The sequence below is a fragment of the Budorcas taxicolor genome, chromosome 21 (genome assembly GCF_023091745.1).
Source record: "Budorcas taxicolor isolate Tak-1 chromosome 21, Takin1.1, whole genome shotgun sequence".
NCBI classification, from domain to species: domain Eukaryota; kingdom Metazoa; phylum Chordata; class Mammalia; order Artiodactyla; family Bovidae; genus Budorcas; species Budorcas taxicolor.
Genome location: NC_068930.1, coordinates 9,013,365 through 9,036,343, shown reverse-complemented (window position 1 = coordinate 9,036,343; position 22,979 = coordinate 9,013,365). Strand labels below are relative to the sequence as shown.

Sequence of the window (22,979 nt, the reverse complement as noted above, 5' to 3'; positions counted from 1 at the left end):
CAGAAAGAAGTTTTGGAATTCTTTCAACTAAACTTTTCCTCACCATTCAGATACTACTGAATAGGCATATAATGGATCACTGATGCTATTCTCCTTTTTCCCCCTCAGGCCCTTTTCCTTTATTTCACAGGGACTGTGGGGCACCCCTCATTCCAAGCCTCTAACCACCTGTTCAAGTGTCTGGACAGTGGCTGAGCCTGAAAGACAGGAGCAGCACTCCAGTGATTCCGAGGTTCTTACTGCTGCCTGCAGGCCCCGCCCACCCTATCTGAGAGCTCTCCCCAGTAGCGGGCTCCTGTTTGGCCACATGGCAGTGCCCCAGGCAGCCTCCTCCACTCTCCTACATTCAAGGCACAGTGAACAGAGGAGTGACTATTAGACTTACGTATTTTATTTTAGAGGAAAGCAGAAAAGCAAAAAAAGCTTTAAGTTTTAGACTAGCTAGAAATGGATTAAACAATGGTATCTTTTCAGATACTGGCAGTACCTTAGGGCCACATGTTACAGGCTTCATTCTTAAATCAGGATCACATACACACACAGACCATGCTTTCATAAAAACATGAGGAATTACATTCAGTTTTAGCCTAAAATGAGGCAAACTGGATAAAATAATTGAGCAAAGAGGACAAATTTAAAATCCAAATACATTTCCTTGCAGACAACTATTCAATTCAATTCTGTTGCCAGTAAGATATTGAATATTCTTTCTTGAATCACCCTAATTCAATGTACAGTACAGTATGTACTGCCTGGGAAGAAATTCAAATCATAAATACTATAGGGAAATATCCAATAGCTCAGAATGGCCTTTTCAAGTAGCCAATAAGCTCTAAAAGACTGCAAAAATATTAAATCCGGTCACACATGGGCTATGTGTTCCAGACTGAGCACATCTTGCTGTCATAGGCCCCCCCTTGCTCCAGGACTACCTGGAACTGGGTCTTAAGGAGTTGGCACACAGGGCCGCTTGGGCTGCTCACTGAATGCCAGATGACGGCGGGGCCTCTTCCCTGCAGACCGTGGTCGGCAAGGTGAAGGCTGCTGGTCACAGTCACAACAGCTGAGCTGATCTGTGATTTCTGCCTCTCCTGCCAATGTCAGGTCCAGGTTTGCTGATGTGTTTGTGCTGCTGTACAAGATACTGGAGAGAGGCTGTCTGCCCTGCATGTCAGATTTAGACTCCACATGGTTATGGCAGGGTTTGGGAGAAGGATCCACAGAGCGAGGGGCAGGATTAGAATAAAGAGGTGTTAATGGTGTGAGTTGGGAAGGTAAAGGAAACTGTCGGGAACTCAGTGGGAAAAAAAAAGGTTAAAGAAAATTAAAGGGGGATCAGGGGAAATAAAAAGAAACAAGGGAAAAAGACAACCATCTCTGTTGTTTTAAAGGTCAAAGAGTAACAATAATACCGAAAGACTCTTTCATCTTGCCAGATTCAACAGCACACGACATTTTGGCTTTTTAAATAACGTTTACACCATTGGGTTCTGGGTTCTTCTTAAAATCACAGGCTCTGACTTCCAATCGTGCTTACTCCCAACCCCCTGAAGCACCTGTTTTTTTCCAGACCGCACACTTCTCCAAACCCCACCCCCTGACCTAAGTTCAGTTTTCATATATGATTATATCTCTCTCTGTCTGGCACTCATTTTCTAAGATCCTCACTTCTCTTCACTTACTAGCCTGAATCCATATTACTCTATACTTTTAAGAAAGATTCATGACAGCTAGACCATGCCATGTAATAATTCAAGTTTTACTGTCTAAATGTTTGTGTGTATATTCAAAATATCTGTATGTAATACATATACACATATATACGTATATTGTGCATGTGTGTGTATGTATATAAATAAATAAAAGTAGCATTTGCAAGAGTTTTAAAATCTATCAGATCACACATTTCTTTAGCCAAACAATAAACACTCTGTGATGAGTCATGTTACCTCACTTTCAAGTGTCCACTTTAAGAAACAGTAAGAAGTCAGATGGTTCAAAATAAGCAAACAAGCAAACCAACAAATACAAGCAGTCTGGCACGGCGGAGCCTGGTGGGCTGCCGTCTATGGGGTCGCACAGAGTTGGACACAACTGAAGCGACTTAGCAGCAGCGGCAGCAGGATAGGCATCCGGGAATTTCTTTTCTAGGCTCTGAGGCAAATTCCAGGTGCTGTCTTCTCTTTTATCAATTTTATTTCCTACTCTGTTTTTGCAAATTCAATTCATTCTTCCAGTCTGGTGTATATGACTTCACAGAGTTGGAAAGGGAATGAAAGGGGGTGGGACCAAAAGGAGAGTGGTGGGAAGGAGAAACCTAATGTTGATCAAGTTTGTTGTTGCTGTTTGGCTGACAGTAAAGACTTTGCCTGTCTTTCACTTCTATATACATTGGTACCAAGAGCAAAGCCAAGTGAATTTATTCAATAAACATATATTGAATAAATGACATCACTGACTCTATACTGTGTGCTGAGGGGCATGCTGGATGGTTATAAAGAGAGTACTGGCTTCCCCGATGGCTCAGTGGTAAAGAACCAATGCAGGAAACACATTGGGTTTGATCCCTAGGCTGGGAATACCCTGTGGGTTTGATCCCTGGGTTGGGAAAATCCCCTGAGAAGGACATGGCAACTCACTCCAGTATTCTTGCCTGGGAAATCCCATGGACAGAAGAGCCTGGTGGGCTGCAAGGCCATAGGATTGCAGAGAGTTGGACACTGACTGAAGCTCGTGAACACACATACTGAATAACTGGGCAATGAAAAGTAACTCAGTATAACAAGGTGCCCTCCCTTGTATGATAAGAGAATACATTCCCTGAGGTGGTGCCTTCAGAGCTGAGCCTGTGATCCCATCATCTCAGTGGGCAAAAACAAGGGTAGGCAATAACTTCAGGCAAACTGTCATTCATGGGCCAAGGCTGGCCTGCAGATTGTACAGCCCAGGAGCTAACAATGGTTCTTACGTTTAACAGGGTTATAAAACAAGACAAAAAACACAGCAGAAATCATACACAGCCTACAAAACAAAAATATTTACTCTCTAGCCTTTCACAGAAAAAGTTTTCTGACCCTTTTCTAAAGAGACACTAAGATTGGAGAAGGAAATGGCACCCCACTCCAGTACTCTTGCCTAGAAAATCCCATGGATGGAGGAGCCTGGTAGGCTACAGTTCATGGGGTCGCAAAGAGTCAGACAAGACTGAGCAGCTTGACTTTCTTTTCTTTCTTTCTGAAGTTGCTGTTGTTTAGTCATTGTGTCCAACTCGTTGTGACCCCATGGACTGTAGCACACCAGGCTCCTCTGTCCTCCACTACCTCTTGGAGTTTGCTCAAATTCACGTCCATTGAGTCAGTGTTCAAACTGGTTTTAGAAAAAGCAGAGGAACCAGAGATCAGATTGCCAACATCCACTGGATCATCAAAAAAGCAAGAGAGTTCCAGAAAAACATCTACCTCTGCATTGTGGACTATGCCAACGCCTTTGACTGTGTGGGTCACAGTAATCTGTGGAAAACTCTGAAAGAGGTGGGAATACCAGACTACCTGACTTGCCTCTTGAGAAACCTGTATGCAGGTCAGGAAGCAACAGTTCGAACTGGGCATGGGCTGGACACGACTGAGCAACTGAACTGAACTGAGTCGGTGATGCGACCTAACCACCTCATCCTCCGCTCTATCCTTCTCTGTTTGCCTTTAATCTTTCCCAGCAACCCAGTGTGAGGTTGCTTTTAATCTAAAGTGTGTTCGACTTGAATTGTGTTCAAACACAGCAAGACTGCAGGCCTAAGCTCTGTGGGCATTCTGGAGCCACACACACAAGCTCAATGTTACATGCATATATAAAAAGTACAATAGCTGCTTTGAAATTCTTGTCTGCTAATCCCAATATATATGTCATCTTGGAGTCAATTTCTATTAATTGCCTTCTCTCATGAGTATGGATCACATTTTTCTGTTTCTTTGTAAGTCTAGTAATTTTGGATTGTATTTTGTTATGTTAATTATAGCAGTGCTGTCCAATACAAAAAAAAATGAGCCACACACATAATTTTAATTTTCTATTATCCACATTAAAAAAGTAAAGAAATATGTGACTTTAATATATTGCATTTTGATCCAATGTCTTCAAAATACAACAGGCTTCCCTGATGGTTCAGTAGGAAAAGAATCCTCCCCAAAAGCAGGAGACACAGGAGACATGGGTTTGATCTTTGAGTAGGGAAGATATCCTAGAGCTGAGGGCATGGCAACCCACTCCAGTATTCTTGCCTGGAAAATCCCATGGACAGAGAAGCCTGGTGGGCTACAGTCTATGGGGTTGCAAAGAGTTGGACATGACTGAGCGACTGCATACATACACATTCAAAATGTAATTATTTTAACATGTAATAAATATTAAAAATTAATAAGATATTTTATAATTTCTTTCCAGACGAATTCTTTGAAGTCAGGTGTGTATTTTGCATTTATAACACATCTTGATTTGGACTAGCTAGTGGCTACCATGTCAATCAATCAGCGTGCATGCGTGCATGCATGCTCAGTAGTGTCTGACTCTTTGTGACCCCATGGACTGTAGCCCACCAGTCTCTCCTGTCCATGGGACTTTCCTGGTAAGAATACTGGAGTGGGTGGCCATTTCCTCCTCCAGGGGATCTTCCTAACTCAGAGATCAAACTTTCTTTGCGGGCAGGTTCTTTACTGCTGAGCCACCAGGGAAGGAAGCACTGATCAGCATAGCTCTAGAATATCATCCTAGGAGAATGCTGAGGGTTTGTCCAATATAAGCTCTTCCATCATGATGGGAAAGAGAAACCTTGACTGATAGTTTTTAAACTTTACCCCTTGGTATTTCACAGAGGTGCTGTGGGCCAACTGAGATGAGGGGAAGGCTAAGTGCACTGAACCACTCTTCCCAATTATATATGCATCTCAAGTCACTCAGACCAACTCTGAATTCATGTTTCATGTGTTTCGTTTCTGTGCATAATTTAAAAAGATTTTGATACTAAAATAGCATGAAAACATAAATGACTGTAGAATATGATTCTTGAGTGGGTCCCTAGGATCATTCTTGCTCAATTATCCCTTTGAACCTATGCTAATGTCTCTTCTAGAGTCACTTACTCTCCTTTCTAATCATATCACAAGAGCCAGCTATCTCTACCTTCAGGAAAAGAAGCTGTGGCCTCTCTGATACCTACGTCTTTACAGTGGCAAGTTCTTCTTTCTTCAGCCCTATGTGTGTGTGACTGATTGACTGATAAACCGATCAGTCGACTGATAGGTTTGCAGGATGGCTGTTCACACCCAAATTCTCAAGACTTCTAGAAGTGAGCTGTTTCTCATGCCCTTCACCATTAGGGTAGAAAATTTCATTCTTAATTTTCCAAGGACCACATAAAACCACATCTCACCTTGCTTCCCCTTCTGGCTTCCCTCTCTTATTCACGCACATTTTATCAGTTTGACAAAGAAAAGAGGGTCAGAAACAAAACCAAATGCTTTGTGATACTTTTCACCAGGTGAGTGGTAAAAATTGAGCTTAAGAAACCCAAAAAACTGCCAGGTTAGAAGTCCAGCCTCTTTGAATTTTGCTTTCCTCAGGGTATATGCCTTAAAGCAATTATCCTTCAATAAAAAATAAATAAATAAATAAAAAGTCCAGCCTCTTTACAAAAGCTATACATGCCTTAACCTGATGCATAGAACCACAAAACAAAAGCCACATACTTCAACGCTGGGCAGAACGGGAGGCCAGGCATGATATTACATGATACAACAGAATCAGATGCAAAGTCCCACTAAGATGGAAATAAGGAGGCTTAACTGATGAACACATTCCACACAATTCATCTCAGTTAACAACCCAAGAGAATGCACTTTGGAGCACATGGCCGTGAAAGCTAGGGTTGGAAACAGAAGTTCTGATGGATCCCAAACAATAACAACTTACTGATGTTAATTTCAGCCACTAAATCAGATCAATCACAAACACTAACCAATCAGAATCACTAACACCTACTCACAGGTACTCACACTCTGAGTTCCTTTTTCTCCAAGACAGAGTAACTTGGAGGAGGTGACATGTGCCAGGAGAAAGTGTGTGGAGATGGCTGTTTCTTTATTCGTGAGATGTTCTTAATGGTCCCCTATGAGACGCCTTCCAGTGAGGACTGTATACTGCTATCAAAGTTATGGCTTAGTAGCCAGAAATTGAGTATTTTGAACAATCAAAAATCACTCAGCATCAACAATGGAACACAGAGTAAGACTGGTATTAATTGCGCATCACCATACCCTGTTCATGGGTGCTGCTGCTCTGCCCCTGAAGGATCCAAGCTTGAGAACACAGCTCCTTACCGTGACTGGCAGGGGTGCAAGTTGCACCTTCGAACCTGGGGCTCCGGGCGGCTGGCCTGAGGGCAGTCACTGTCGTTCACTAGAGTTGTGGTCTTGTTAACAATCCGTGTGCAGGACACGATGCTTCTGCGTTCCCCTGGAAACCAAAGTGCACAGAACTGAGAGGCCACAGAACGCATGCCTGGAAAGGCCACTTATTCACCATGTGGAGGAAGGTTCAGGGGCACCTTGTGATCAGTTCATCAATTAAACTGACTCTTCTAATGCCTGTGCGTTGTCAGAGAGGGATCATAATCTTAAGGATGAGGGTGTGTGAGACAGGACAGGGGTAGCAGGGGCAGGAGAACGACCCTAGAGCAGGATCAGAGAGAAGCGACGCTTCAGATCAGCTGTGTTCTTGGACACCTTGGGGCTCATTGGGGCCAAAGTTCTGATTTGGGTCTCTGATTTCTTACAAAGCTTACCAGTCTCTGTATCTGTTTGTTTGAAGTCTATGGAGATCTGGGCTTGATTAAACAACTGTACAACAGCCCTCACCAGAGATGACAGTTACTTATTACAGAATTCCTGCTTTCTGGAGAGAAGCGAGAAACAGGAAGGCTTGTCTGAAGGACACAGACCAACCTGAAAATTTTTCTATCAACTGCCGCTCATGCCCGAGCATCACCTGCTCTTGGGAAGCCTCACAAACCCCAGCTGACTACACATTCATTCTTTTGGGTGTTTCCCAAGCACCCTGCACACTGCTTGGCCATGACTTAGTTAGGAGTGGGGATGAATGATTGGGAGCTAGAAGGGCAGCCTCTGGAGCCAGGCTATCTGGGTTCACACTTGGTTTATTAGCTAGCAGAGTGAGCACAGGATTGATACTTAGCCATCATGTTTCTGTGCATTGGTTTACTCCACCGGGCTGGCTCACTGAACTTCCGTATGCCTCAGGATGCTTTAGAGATGGTTAAAATGAATTGATATATAAAGTGCTTAGAACAGAACCTGGTAGGGGTTAATACTTTATGTTAGCTATATTATACTAAAAGACCAACAGAAAGTCAAGCACAACTCGGAGAAGGCAATGGCACCCCACTCCAGTGCTCTTGCTTGGAAAATCCCATGGACGGAGGAGCCTGGTGGGCTGCAGTTCATGGGGTCGCGAAGAGTTGGACACGGCTGACAGCCTTCAATTTCACTTTTCACTTTTCACTTTCATGCATTGGAGAAGGAAATGGCAACCCACCCCAGTGTTCTTGCCTGGAGAATCCCGGGGACGGGGGAGCCTGGTGGGCTGCCGTCTATGGGGTCGCACAGGGTCGGACACGACTGAAGCGACTTAGCAGCAGCAGCAGCAAGCACAACTATATGGATCCCACGCTCCTCAATCAGTCTGTCTTCTGGGGAATTCGTCATGGTACAGCCCTGAACTTGAGTGAGCATAGAAAGCACAGAGATGCCTCAAGCCAGATTTTGGATTGGGTTGCAGGTCAGGGAGCTGGGAGTCACTGGTGCCATAAAAGGTTGTGATAGTGGCAGCTGCAGAACGGCACCCCTTACCCCAGCCAGTGAAGCCTGCTAACTCTTGTACTGGGGCCATGCTGAGTCTGCAGCAAGTTGGCCTGGGGGAAGTTTGGTGCCATCAGCCCTGCAGGACCAGTGTTGTGCCCACGTCTTACCTGCCAGCCCACCCTCTGGGTTGGCATTCCAGGGTCCAGGTCAACCTCTGTCCTAACTCTGTCCATCAACATTTACCTGACTTGCCTCCATCCCATGACCCTGCTCTGTGTCCTGTCAGGGTGCTTTTGGCTAAGAATTCAGAATGCTTCCCTTCACTCCTCCTAAACAACACAGTAACAACTGTGATGTTCTTTGTTCATATTGATGTTCATGGTATTTGAGTTTCCTCGTGCAGTGGGCATGAGGGCTGATCATCCTATTTTGGAGGTGAGGAAATTTAGGTACAGAGAGAATACATCATCTGCTAATAAATGGAGGCAAATCATGAAGCCAGAACCCAGGCCAAGAGTGTTTCACTGGAGTTGGAGGACTTTTCTTTCCATTATATTACTGTTGATTCCACTGGTTTCCACGTTTTTCCACTGGTGACTGTGGCAAAAAGGAAAGGGTATTTGAAGGTCAGAAACATCTTCCAGTGCCCTTTTACCAAGCATAACAGATGAAAGTCTGTTCTGTACACTCCCAGGGTCACCTGTCACACTTGTGACACAGCTACACATTAGTCAAACCTCCACTCCGATCAGCATCAAAGGCTGTAGGCAAAGCAGCCATGTGGACGCAACTTCAGTCTGGAGGAGTCTGGAAGAAGACCCTGACCAGAGAAATTTGCAGCAGGATGCAGTTACATTCCACAGAAATACGTTACTTATGTGGCCAGACTTTCCCAGGCAATGTGCACCTGCCACAGAGTGCCCTGAACTCACTTCTCCTCTGTTTGGTAAAACCCCACACCCAGTGAGCCCACAACCCTGCTGCTCACCTCCGCCACACTGCACACTGCACCCTTCCCAGCCGCTGTGGGTCCAGATGAACAAGGAGTCCTGGGGTTTTTCTGGTTCACTTTGATTTTCAGTGGTGTAGTTTACAGGAATGGTGTATTCATAATGAATTCCGTAATTTTGGTCATGAAATAACAACACCTGCATCAGCAGCAAAATAAAAGGCCACTTTGAAATAGAGCAAAAGCCCACAGGATTGCTGAATTTGCAAGCCAACCCGTGTTGTGGCTGTCTTCCCACCAGGGATAGCCCATTCTTTGGGGGGTTTCAAAACAGGTTCATTCCAGGGGCACTCCTTTCTTTCAGGTTTGGTTTGCACAGATGCTCAACTCGGGGGCGGGAGCATATGTAAACCATTGGCAGGGAGCTCTACTCTTTTCCACTGGAGAGAGGACTGGTTTAGATGAGGGATTTGGGGATAAGCCAGTCTGAGTGCTCTAACTACACTTCACCTGCTCCATGTAATCACCCACGAAACTGCCCTTGTGGGTGAGGAAGACACAGATATACTGCTTTTTCTAAACAGGCATCTGAACAAGTAGGGTGACTCCTTTGAAAATGAATGCCACTCTTCACTCCCTGAGCACCAGTCACTGCCATGTGCACGGCAGGCTCCAGGTTAAACAGAGCCACCGGAAGGGAACCTTGTGGATGCCCGTCAAGGATGCAGGAGCCTTCCTGTACCATGGGAGCTAGGATCACGACAGTGCCCACAGGGTGGCACAGGCCTGGCACCGGGCTTAAAGCTGGCAGTGAGGCACGGGGGAGCCACGATCCTGCAGCTTGCAGACCCTGGGGTCTGAAGTCCTGGCAAGTGGGCAGGTGGAGGGGCCTTCTCTTAGCTTGGTAATGCATTTGACAAGCCTTGTAAGCACAGAGGTGCTCCTTGGGCGTTATTTCCCATGTGTACCTAATGGGGCAAAAGAAGCTCTCTTGTGGGAGCTTCAAATGGCCTGGTTGTTGGTGGTGCATCTTCAGCCCAGGCTTGGAACCGGGTGGCACTCCTGGGTCTAAGCAGCCAGCACCTTCACTTCCAGGCTGCAATTCTGGGACAGCCAGTCAGCAGGAGCTGGAGGCAGAAGGTGCTCCATCTGACCTGACGGAGGCCGGGCAGACTGTGTGCCAGACGACAGGAGTCGCTCTCCTGCCCAAGCATCTCCCAGCCCTCCTGGAGTTGCAGGGGGGGGGTGGGGTGCTAAGAGCAGCCCAAACTGAATAAACATCTACTTCTCCAAGAAATAGACTTGCAGTAATACATTTGGAAAAATGCCTCCAGTTAAAAAAGAAAAAAAAAAAACCTCTTTAAAAGAGATCTTTATTATCTCAGTATGGGAATAAGGCTGGTGAATTGAGAATCCATATGAAACCAATTTCATGCAATTTTGTAGCCACGTATAATTTGTGTGTGCATGTACGTAATTGGTTTCAAATGCAGGTCCCCATGGCTCTATGGGCACTCCTGACCTCGCAAGCAATGAGCACACCTCAGTTAGGGGACAATGGATTTCCCTTCAGAGGAAGACGGGCTCCTCTCATTTCCAGGTTTAGAAACTGGAAGTAACTAGCAATCATATTTCAAGAAAGATAAGTGATTAATGTTCAAGAAGGCAGGAACTTCAGCTGTGGCAGTTGTTGCATTCCCTGAGTTTTGTTTATCATGGTCTGAATGAATCCAGGCTGTGCATTTGCTTTAATGGGCTGACAATTCACTCACAGTTTATGCAAGCTTTTGGGAAAGAAGGGAAATAGACCCATCTTGGTGTTTGCTAGAAAAGCAACTCATGTGCTAACAGGTGATACTGCTATCTTGGGTTTTATCTTATCTTTCACTTCGTCTTTTAGTCCCTCTGAATAACTGCTTTTAACTCAGGACAGGAGGATTTGTTCCAGTGACTTAGATTAGGAAACAATCTAATCACAGAGAAATGGCTTAGGTACAGGCTTTCGCAATGGCTCAGCCGGTAAAGAATCTGCCTGCAATGCAAGAGACACAGCAGATGCGGATTCAATCCCTGGGTCAGGAAGATCCCCTGGAGGAGGAAACGGCAACCCACTTCAGTATTCTTGCCTGGAGAATCCCATGGACAGAGGAGCCTGGTGGGCTACAGTCCACGGAGCCGCAAGAGTCAGACACGACTGAACGCATAAGTGTACACAGGTTCTCAGGCCCCAGAAATCAACTTTCAAATGTATATCTGCAGTAGCTTTAGGGTGTGGATTGTTGCACTATGTCAGCCATGGGAACTAGCTCCCTTTGCTCTTACTGGAAACTGTAACAGGCTTAGGGCCACCGTGGGAGACATCTCTGCTCAGTCTCAGAGCTCGTCTCCTCAGGAGATTCTTACTGAGAGGTGGCCTGGGAATCTCTCGGGTATCACCTAATCTTAAACAGATGCTGGCTGCCAGAGACCACAAATTAATGGGGATGATAAGAACTTCCAAGTAGAGACTTTGGGTGGCGTGGAGGGAAAACTGTGCTTTGATTACATACACACAAGCTGTCACAATCCCCATTCTTTGGAAGAAGACATGGAATCAGTCATTATGAGCTAGCCAAAGTTAGCCACGAGAACTCCTGAACCCTGAGAAGGCAATGGTGGCATTCTTTTCCCTGGAGATCTTTCACAGTCTTAAAAGGCAGTATAACCAAACATTTCAGTGGTTTGCATGTGGTCCTTCCTGAGACAACATGTAAGACCAGAGGGCCCTGATCTGGCCCAACTCCACAGATTTCTTGAGACCATCTGGGGAGTAAACAGTCCAGCAGAATTTGTTTCTGTCTCAATTCCTGAAGGCTAGTTGCAAGCTGAGTCTGGAAAACCTGAGTGGTGTCGGTTTGGAAACAGAGTCAACAGTTTGTTTTCAAAAGGTAGTTTCTGATGTAGTTACACAAAGTGTGGGGCAAATCTAAGCCACCTGATAGGAAAACGGACTCTGAGTGGGACTGTCTGCTTAATAATGCCGGGTCTCCCTGGCAGCCACATGACTAAGCATTTCCATCCTGGAGGTAGTTCCTTTTGGAAAAGATGGGAGTTCTGCCAGTAAAGAGCCAAGGCAGAATTTTGAGAGGGCAGCATTTTGAAGCATGTGGCAAAAAGGATTATACAAGGGAAAAACCAAGAGAGAGACTGGAGCAGCAGCTGGCCAGGTAAACCACCAGGAACCAAGTGTATCTCCTCCCGTAGGGCCCCAGGGAAGAAGTCAACTGGTAGACCTCTTGGACCCAACCAACTCAGGACAAATACAAAAGCACAGCAAATTACCATCAGATGCAGTGGCATTTTGGTCGGTCCCTTGGCAGAAATTTTCTCCCACAGGCCCCTTCGAACATAGCGGACGGTTGTGCCTGCAATCTGGAACTCTCCAGGGAGCTCTATCTTCCAGTCACTGTTGATGGATCTCTTACTGGAGTCTTTGAGAGCTAGAAAGAAAATGGAACACCACGGAACTGGGGGAGTCAGCCTGTCTTTGAAGGGAATCTTGAGGGGTGTCTTGAGGGGTGGGTCAGAGCTCTCATGTTCCGCCTCCACAGGGGAGAGGAGGGAGGCCTGCCCTGAGACAAAGGGAGCTTTCTCTGAGAACAGAAGACTGGCTCACGGGCAGAGAACGGCTCCTGACCCCAGGTCCCTGAGCACGAGCTGCCTCGACTCCTGCACCTCAGAGCACGGGCTGGTGTCTCAGAACCAGCTCACATGGAGTGGGTGTGGGGAGCAATGCCAGAGGACGCAGACAGCCACACACAGCCCTATCGTATTTCACTAGACTTACAGAGTAGAGGGTTTTCTGCCGGATGAATGGATTCTATTTCAACATGTCCAAGTCTCCAAAACAGGTTTTGCAGCTTTAGCAAAATTCATCATTCATTTCACTCTTACCTACCTGGGGCTTTTTAGAGGGCAGCCTAACTCTAGTATCCCTTAAGGATGTGATAGCCCCAAATTAGTGAAGTAGATGCTCCTTCAAGAAGCAAGTGCCCATAAAGATGGGAGTCTCCCACCCTGAGCTGCTTGCAGACAGACGTGGCAGTAAGTCAGCGGATGCCTCGGGAGTGGCAGGGGTGCACCCAGCCTCAGCTTCATGGCCTCTGCCAGTTTCACACTTTGCTCTCTCAGTGTGTTGGAACTGACACGGAACTGACATTCTGCTGACTGGCCATAGCAAAGATTTGGTTTTCCACACAAGCCATGTATTTATTATCACCCCACTGCTCACCCGTCATTTCTTTGTTTTTTTCCCTCACTTAGGCTTTAGAGTCATGTGGTTCTCATGAGAGAGCATTCTACAGTGAAATTCTGGGCTTTCTTGGTTTGTTTTGCTTTGTTATTCAGGAAAGTAAACAATGATTATAGAATGTACTCTGACATGTAAGAGAAGGTGGTAAATGAAAATAGTCAATAGCAAGTCTTTATGTCACTCAAAACATAAAATTCTCTGTGCACCCCAAGCCCAATGCCACATTCTCTGCTAGCATCCCTGAACCCTGCTCAGTCCAGAATCAATAAAATCAGGTTCCCTACTCTTTGCTTATAAGGTCAGAAACAACATGCCCACATATAATACCAGTTTTGGATAATGAGAGTTGAAACCCACAAGTAGTTTCAGTTAAGCCTGAGCCCATGAGCCCTGGCCCAGGTTAGGACCTGATGGGTCCAATCTTGGTCAGGCCACAAGCAGCTGGGGCTGCTGCCATCTGCTTCCTGGTCTGCAGGACATGGTGGTCCTGGCTGGCTCCCCTGCCCCGAGGGGGAGGTGCAGGCTCAGCACTCCGCATTTACAGGAACCACCAGGAGAAACCGAGGGCTCTGGGTAGGGCTGCCTCCCAGTAGGACAGCTTCCAGGAGGGGCCACACTCAGTGAGGGTGGCTGCTCAGCGCGTGGCTGCGGATTACAGGACTCCAGGAACGGCTTTGAAAACAGAACACTCCACCACTTAGAACCCAATGTTTCCCTTCAAAGAATTCTACCCACTCTTGGGATCTCCAAGCTACTGGAAGGAAGCGAGTCTGTTGGGATACTCACAATTTCTGCTCCTTTTTCTCTTCCTCAGCCACCACCTGCAAGGCCCCATTTAAGGGGCACATTCTCTGGTTTAGCTTCTCTGTATGTTTTTACCCATTTGACCTTCCCAACAGTGCTCTAAGGTAAAGGATTACTGTCTTCTTTCTCACAGATGAGGAAATGGGGGCACAGGGAGGTTCAGTATCCTGCCTGAAGTCACACAGCTATTGCCACGTGGAGACTGGTACCTAAACAGACCAAGGTCCCACGTTTGTTAGGTTACAGCACAAGTCTAGAGTTTTATGACAGACACTGAAATATGCAAATGTTATATTCTCCCAGAGAACACATTCCAACCTCAGATCACTGTGATGCCTCATGTTCTGCATATCCTTGTAAAAACACCTAAGCTTGTGGTTTTCCACAGCTTCCAGTGAACTACCAGCCTACAAGTACTTTCGGCCATATTAGCTATTGGGGTATCTAGCAACAGGTGCATGGGTGTTCGCTGCTCTTTCACTTCCTCTGAAGGTTTGGACAATTGTTTTTTTACCTCTTTCCAAGGGCTTTGTAGCTGGTGCTGAAGACACAGCTCCTGCCCTTGGTAGCTCAGGGTTTGAAAGCGAGGTGGGCGAGAAGACAGATAAACGTGAGACACTTGCAGAAGCCCTGAGCCAGAGGCCAGTCCAGGGCTCACGTGTGTGTGGGCAGAGACTGGGCCCGCTGGGGAAGGCCTTCTTGAGGGGAGGCCCGGAGCTGAGACGGCAGGAAAAGCAGGGAGCAGAGGCAGCTGGAGTGCCTGGCAGCTTGGACTTGCTCCATGGCTCCTTGTTAAGCTCAGTTTCTGTGCAGAGTTTGGGGTGGGGGGAGGCACCCTGCCCATGAGGAGAAGCAAGAGGAGGTGGCAGAGAGGGGCTGCAGAGGCGGAGAAGGAGAGGGCAGGCTTACTGTCATTGTTACTGGGCGGGGGACGCTCGAGCGGGTTGAGAATCTCTGCAACTTGGAATCAGCAAGACGAGCAGAGTGAGTCTCTGTAAAGCTGGCTGCTGACCACCATCACTCTGCGGCCACCCCCAGAGCCCCTTTCCCTCACAGAGACCAGGGCACACTGGGGCGGCCCGCCCCTCCCGTCTCAGCCCGCGCTTGCGCCCCAGTCAACTCCGGCACTCAGTGCCCCCGGCCGGGCCTGGCCTTGCTCCACATTAGGGCTTTTGAACTGTGGGGTTGGAGAAGACTCTTGAGGGTCCCTTGGACTGCAAGGAGATCCAACCAGTCCACCCTAAAGGAGATCAGTCCTGGGTGTTCATTGGAAGGACTGATGTTAAAGCTGAAACTCCAATACTTTGGCCACCTGATGTGAAGAGCTGACTCATTGGAAAAGACCCTGATGCTAGGAAAGATTGAGGGGAGGAGGAGAAGGGGATGACAGAGGATGAGATGGTTGGATGGCATCACTGACTCAATGGACATGGGTTTGGGTGGATTCCGGGAGTTGGTGATGGACAGGGAGGCCTGGTGTGCTGCGGTTCATGGGGTCGCAAAGAGTTGGACATGACTGAGTGACTGAACTGAACTGAACTGAGTGTGTTTCTCCCTGACATCTCTCTGTCCTTCTGCAAGTAACAACCCCCAAAGGAGCTTCTGGGGACGTGTTCTTCCCCAGTCATGGGAGGCTGACCCTAAACTCCTCCTCAGCTCCAGAAGCAGGTCCACCACCCAGCTCGGGACAGGAAGAGTTGATTGCAACACTTGCATTCACCTTGGGAAGCAGCAGCTCTCTTTCCCAAAGTTGCCCAGAGACTCGATCTAAGTCTGAGTCTGCCAGTACGTGGCAAGAGGTCCTCAGATGACAGTGCACTGAGGCAGGACTGCAGTGCCAGGATACAGGCATCATTTCCCACCATTTTATCCCCCTGGGCCCAGTGGTACCTGAAGGCAACTCAGAAACCGAGGACTGGGTTTAGCTTTCACATGTCACATTTAGAGGTTGGTTTTTGAAAAACATTAACCATGATAGAAGCAGGGCAGAGTATGGATTTCTAGAAGTCACCCTAGGATCCTTACTGAAGTCAGCTTAGTACCCTCTGAGACTCAGAAAGGCACACTCCATCCGGGCCTTAAACCCTATCTGGGACCCTGCCCTGTCTGGTACTTGTTTGGGGTGAGGTGGCTCTTTCTTACTTGGCCTTGTTTCCAAGGCACTTTAACAGGACTTATCGGATTATGAACTGAAAACCACGCCACCCTCGTGCCAAAAGGCAAGCATCGGGGAGGTCAAGAGTGGGAAGAACTGGAAAAAGTGCAGGAGGGCACAGCTGGAGCCAATTATAACCCATCCACAGAAACACCACACAGAGGTGTGGGGACCGCCTGGGGAAGCCCCATTTCTGTGGGCAGAAGCGCCTGCTGTGGGTCCCCCCAGGAACAGAGTCTGAGGGCGCTGGGCACGTGCCACCCCCTCACCACAAGGGCAGGGTCCTGTGGGGCGGTAGGGATGAGGGGAGGAGACGTTTCCATAGCCGGTCCGCAGGCTGGGCGGGGGAGGTCATAGAAGGGTGAATGCAGCCAGGAAAGACGGAGGGCAAGCGAGAGAGGCAGGCAGTGGCTCCCTGGCGATTCCAGAAAGGCAAGGAGCAGGACAGGGAGGGACACACCCAATGGCACAGTGCTGGGGACAGGGCGGGAAAGCAGCCTAGACTTCCACTGCTTGTCACTACTCAAGCTGTAAACGTGCCCCGTGGCAGATTTCAGGGAGCCACGTGAGCTCTGTGAATGCAGAGCTGGGAAGAGACGTAAACCATCAGCCTTCCCATCCACACTCTGCTGCTGGGCACTCTTGCGACTTCTGAAGGCACCTGCCTGGTCTTTGGAGGTCCTGGCCTGGGCTGCTGAATTGGCAAAATCTCACTGTCACAGCTTCAGGGGGTGTGTGTATGGGGGGCGGGCTCTCATGGCCCCAGAAAGAAGAAACTCTGCCTGTCCAAGCTCTGCTGTAGTCGTCTGCACGGCAGCTGCAAGCTTGCAGAACATGCAGCCAGTTTCACCACCGCCACTGACCCCCTCATCCAAACACGGCAACCCTTCCTCGGGACAGTGGGCTCATGATGACAATCCTTCATGCGTTTTGCACAGGAGGATAACTCAGAGGCAGAATTCTAAGTAGGAGGCCATCAGTTCCAAGAATCATGGAGATTGCTGCAAGCCCGCTGACTCTGGGGTGAGTCATTTAGGCAGCAGGATCCAAAATCTGCAGGCTGCTATGGTCCATGCCGGAATTCTGAACTTCCTGCTAAAACTGGACGTTAGCACCTGACATCCTTTCAGAAGAATATGAGTGCAGCCTCAGTAAGTCTGCTCGAATCTCAAGATCTGAACATCACTGACAGTGGACAGCTTCAGTGTGGAGTCTGATGAGAAAACCACCCTGTGGGGCACGTCAGCCCCAGAGAACAGGTGTGCAGGTCACTCCTGGGCCATCTGCAGCAGCCTCCAGAGTGAGCTGCCCAGAGCAGGGTTTGCACAACCCAGGGGAGTTGAAGCTCCAGAGCCCCTCGTGGTACCCTTTCCAAGGCTGTATACAAAATGCATTCTGTTCCTCAAAGAAGCCCTCCAAAATTAAACAAGTTTTGGGCTCCAGAAATTCCTGTTCCTCTCAGTCCTTGGCATCAATGGTATTTGCAGGCCCCCTTCATCTGTAAGCATTTTGAGATGAATTTGTATTTGAAATTAGAATTTTTAGGCTGAGAAACCCGACAGGGGCTGTTATGTTGTTGCTCAGTCGCTCAGTGGTATCTGACTCTTCGTGACCCCATGGACTGCAGCACACCAGGCTTCCCACAAATGCTCTGCTCTGACAGAGAAATAATGGAGTTAAGAACAAAGGCGATGCCAGAGCAACGTGATCCTATCCATAATGTCAGAAGTTCGGATTCACTGGGGAGGAGATTTGCACTTGTTGGTCCTGCCTCAGTCAGAAGTTGGATGTTTAAACTCTGCCCCAAATGCAACAGTACTTGTTTTTGTGTGTTTTGCTCAGGAGCTACTAGAAGCCTTTCAACAGCTGAAGAGACTTTCGCGGGATGAAGATGAGTACACGCCTTCCCCTGCTACCATGGCAGAGCCAAACCTCCTCAAAACGGCCCGAAGTGTGAGGTCACGTGGGGACCGTCCGTTTCCATCTGGCCCTCCTGTCTCTCTGCAGACATTGACACAATGTCCCTGGACTTCTGGGCACCACGGGAGATCCTGAGCCTTTCTGGGGAGCGGAGAGGGGGCATTCCTGCCGGGATGGCCGGGCTCCTCTCTGGACTGCTCCGAGGCAGACACAGGCAGACCTTGTCCGCATGCCCACCTCTCGCCCAGCACTGTGAAGAAGCCGGGCTCCTTCCTGTCTCTCTGCCTCCTGGATTCCACTGGAAGGCTTGACCCACATTCAACCTACTTCTCATCCTGGCGTGGAGTCAGCTCCTTTTATTTCCACTCGGAGTTCTGCCAGCTCTGCTCTCAGCTATGGATGCAAACTGCACAGGCATTTCCTGTTCCAGGTGGTTTAGAGCAGAAAGCCAGGCAGCGTGGGTTGAAGGTAGGTGGGGTGAATTCTTCAGGAACTGCTCCCGCAAATGGGAGAGCAATTCAGTTACACAGGGTTGATATCCAAAGCACCCAGCCCTGGGTGGAAACGAGGCTTCTTTGAACTGACTTTAGAAACATATCGAGCATGGACCGCCTTCGGATTTCCCTCGTGTACACACCAGGCCCTGGGACACTGGAACTGTGATTTGCAGAGAAGGTGTCAGAGTCTGGCTCCAACCTCCCAGGGAGGTCCAGTGCTTCTAGGGAGCTGAGAATTCGTCCTGAGACATTGACCCTATCTCCTCAGATGGATATGTGCTTCTCTGAAACCCACACATCAAAGCAGTAGCAATGGGCAGGTTTAACACGTTCTCCAGTGAAAAATCGCCTCCATCCAATCTCTGGCTGTGACTGACGCCTCTGTGAGCTGCAGCAGGCCAAGCTGGAGAGAAGCTTGGATGAGCAGCTGAACTCCCAGAGCCCTGGTTTCCTCCTCAGTGTATTAGGTACAGCAATACTCTGGTATTTGGAGATCAGGGGTCAGGTCTTCAAAGCAGAGCAGAGCTCAGTGACTGGGACTCACGACGTCAGTGTCAGTGTTGTTATTGGAAGTTGTGGCCCTTGGCATCAGGGGCAGAGAGGGACCACCATGAGAAAGCTGGCTCCCCCCAGTGGCATCCTCTAGGGGTTACTTGTTGGCCCTAACAGGTTCCAGTGAAAAGTCATCTTCACTACAGGAATTAGATGTCGAGGGATCTAAAGGATTCTGACAACCTTCTGTCTATTCTATCACACAGAAAAGCAGACGTAAGGATCATGTTCCCACCTTTACCAGATACCTGGGGCTGGTGGAATGGTGCTGGGAAGTCTTAACGGCAGGACAGGAAGCTGAAGAACTTGCAGGGCACCTACTGGTGCTTTACGGAAGGACCAGGAAACTGACCTTGGAATTGTGCCAGCACCTGAGATATCAGGATCATGAGTTTTGAATAAGATAAAGGTCAAAGGTGATGTCAGATTCCCACAGAGGACCAATGCTTCTGGGGAGCAGAAACATCTCCAGGTAGGGGAGGGCCAATGGAACAGTTGGAAACGCTAACTTTTGGCATGACACTGGGTGATGGGGCCCCAAAACAAATGCTGATAAAGTCGACCAAATATCCTTAGATGGGCAGAAAGAAGGGGCTGGTGTTCTTCAAGAATTTGGTAAAAAGGCTGTCACTTTGAAAAAGTTGCAGAGAGCAGGGCAGGCCCTGTTCTGGAAAGCATTTATGAGCGTCACTCTATTTGTAAAGCAACAGCTGGATGGCTGCAGAGAAGAGTGCCAGGCTGGACCAGGCCAGCGTGGGAAAAACCACAGGGCTGGAGACCAGTGTGGATGCCAACCTGAGGAACAGCAGGTCCCAGGCTGGCAGCAGGAAGAGCAATGCCCATTATGGCTTCCAGGACGTGGATGGATGGGCAGCAGGTGAGAGAGTTGGAGGGGGCAGGGCTGTCTGGGACCCAGTAGGGACCCCCGGAGGCTGCTTGCCCACGAGCCTGGTGTAGGCACTTAGAAACAGGAGCTCCTGTGCCCACTCCCAAGTCAGGTGTGAGAGGGCTATCTCGGTGTCTGTAAGTGGTTTGCAATTCCTCTATAAGATGGTGCTCTTCTCTGTGCACCTGCCTACTAGAGGTTTGGTCTGCGTCCATCTCATCAGACTTTGGGTTTTTCAACTGGAGACCATTTCAAAGAAAGACTTAGATACTTTTATCTACAAAGTAAGGGATGTGGACAAAGCCATGTTTTTAAAAATCAGTGATAAAGGATGAAATAAAAGCGTTTCATGAGTAAACTTCATTTTAGCCAAAATAGCTTAATTCTTAAGTTTGAAGCCAGAAAAAGATCATGTCTTACATAAAAAAAAAACCTCAAACAGCACCTTGCCACACAGATGGGGAGATACAACATGAGGACGCTTGAGAGGGGTGCCTGGGCAGGAGGTTAGCCACCTCCATGCGAAATCCAGCCCAAGACAGGAACGCGGGAGCAGGACTGGGGGCCAGGGGGCACAGCACGTCCCCATCCCCGTGAACTCAGGGCAGAGGCGGGCCCTGCATGAGGCAGCATTCAGAACGGCTGTGTGTCAGCTCAGCACTAGTGCCACCCTGGTATCTGAGCATGAGGTGGACCTCTCAGGGACTCATGGAGAGTCTGAGAATTGAGTTTAGGGCACACTCAGAGGATCTTCTGTGGCTAAGAAGGGGCTAAACGGAACAATCCTTGGGCTTTAAGCACACTTCTGTCAGCTCTGTTGAAGGCAATGAAGACCAGTGTGGAATGAAACTTAATCCTTCAACAGAAAGATGAGCAATCGTCCATGCAGTTGGCACTGGGAATTTGGGGCACACAGTACTCAGTGAAACCAGTGTTCTTTTGGGCTTCCATTAGATTGAGAGCAGTTATTCTTCTTCCAGATAAGGAGTCGCCCCGAGAGCCACCCACAGCCTACAGGAGCTCCCACAAGTTGGGTGCTGCACCCTTGCTGCTCGGGCTCTGGGTGCCTGAGCGCTCCTGCAGTTACTTTGGGGGACTCAGCCTACCCCGATTCCTTACAACGTCCTTCATTCATCTTCTATCACCTGCCTTTCTGTCCAAAGCTGGTGGTTCCTATTTACCCCCTCCCCTCATCCACCTGGGGGTTGGCTGCACTTTAGCCAAATACGACAGAACTGCTTGGTACATGCTGATTGCTCACTACGCCTAAAATAAGAGTTAAAATCAATGGTCTGAGAGCACTGTGTCAGCATTTTGCTGACCCAAATTAGCAGCTTGATCGTCCAAATCAACGTTCAGAACATAAACTATGAGTCAAACATTTTCGTTTTACCCAGAAAACTGTGGCCAGGTTTATCCTCCACCACACGAATCCTTCGAGCTCCGGCTGGAATGATGGCAGCTTCAATATAACCTGTAGTGACAGATAAACACAGGTGAACCAACATACCTCCACCCACCATTAGAGGCTCACAGCAACCCCCACCAAAACCCACTGCTCCACCCCCACGGTGACTTCAGAGCTCTGAGAAATCAAGCTGGTCCACTGATAAGAAGCGTTCTTCTCTAGCCAGAGTATCCTGGCTGCCCAAATTCCAGAGAGCACCATTTGCCTGTGTTATGAGTTGAACTAGGTCCCTCCCACCGCCAAATCCATATGATGAAGTCCTAAGCCCCCGGACCTCAGAATGTGACCTTATTTGGAAACTGGGCTGTTGCAGACGTAATTAGTTAAGATGAGGTCGTACTGGAGCAGGTGGGCCCCCAGTCCTATAGGACTGGTGCAGTTAAAACATGAGGAAGACTGGACACAGACATGCACACAGGGAGAATTCTGTGTGATCACGAAGTGGAGATCAAGACGATGCCTCTTACAAGCCGAAGACTGCTAGCAAAACACCAGAAGCAGGAGAGAGGCATGGGACAGGTTCTTTCTCACCTGCACGAGAAACCAACACTGCCAACAATCGATCTCAGACTACTAGCCCCCAAACTGAGACAGTGTGTGTCTCCTGTTTATTCATGCCTCCCTGTGGTACTTGGTTGCAGCAGCCCCAGTGAACAGCGAGCCTGGAGTTCTGTGTGAAGAGCATCGCCCTGGAGCACGGGTGCCAAATGTCCCTGGCCACCCCATCTGCTGGGCTCCTTCCACCTTTGCTGTACTTTGTCCCTGGTTCTACGGGATGACGGCAGAAACTGGGCTACTTACCCTACGACAAAACCACTGCCTTATCACCAGGTATCATTTCCTGCTTTCACTGCCCTTTGGACTTCTCTGCAACCACTGCAGTGTATGCTTTTGTCCATTTCCCTATTTCCAAGTATAATGGGGTCCCTCAGAGGTCAGGGCCTTCGGCCCATGCTCTGACCCCACACATGCCCAATAAGGCAGGTGGTTAGTGAAGTTCTGGAAGGAAATGACTGAGGCTGCCAGGGAGGAAGTTAGGGGCTGGCTAAAGCCTGGTTAACAGGGCAACTGTGTCAATTAATGAGCCCAACATAATGGTGAGATTCTGAAATGTAGGCTGGTAATCACTTGGTTTTGGTTTACATTTGGGTTTTAGACAAAGGTAATATACATTTGCTTCAGCAGTTTAGCTGAGGGTCCCAAATTAGATGATAATTCCTACCCCTGTGGTTTCCAAATGTGATCATCAGAATCAGCAGGGGAGTTTTTAAAATGAGAAATTTCTGGCCCAAGTATGTAGAGATTATGGAAATATCTATTTTGAGGAGTTTATTTCCTCATTTTCTCCTAGTAAACATGGTTCAATTTTCATTATAAATATAGTACATGATAATTCAAACCAACAAAAGGGGAAAAACTACAAACAAACTGTACTACATTGAAAATTACCCTTATTTTTGATGACCAGCCTTTTCAGCAACTTTTAATGCATATAAACATATGCACATCGTTTTATGCCAACAGAATATTGTATATAGTTTTAAAAGATCAGGGACAACTTTAAAATAACTAAGAGTTTTGTCTGGCAA

The 22,979-nt window shown here is 48.1% G+C and overlaps 1 protein-coding gene across 1 annotated transcript in view; it reads right to left on the bottom strand.

Annotated features, from left to right (window-relative positions):
* Positions 1-22,979, bottom strand: part of ADAMTS17 (ADAM metallopeptidase with thrombospondin type 1 motif 17) — a 393,371-nt gene that overhangs the window by 63,441 nt on the left and 306,951 nt on the right. Inside the window, exons 18-21 of the mRNA XM_052659846.1 lie at positions 21,316-21,396; positions 12,139-12,296; positions 8,857-9,016; positions 6,369-6,504 (exon numbers count right to left, since the gene is read on the bottom strand). Of these exons, the coding sequence (XP_052515806.1) occupies positions 6,369-6,504; positions 8,857-9,016; positions 12,139-12,296; positions 21,316-21,396 (535 nt within the window). The remainder of the gene's footprint in view (positions 1-6,368; positions 6,505-8,856; positions 9,017-12,138; positions 12,297-21,315; positions 21,397-22,979) is intronic.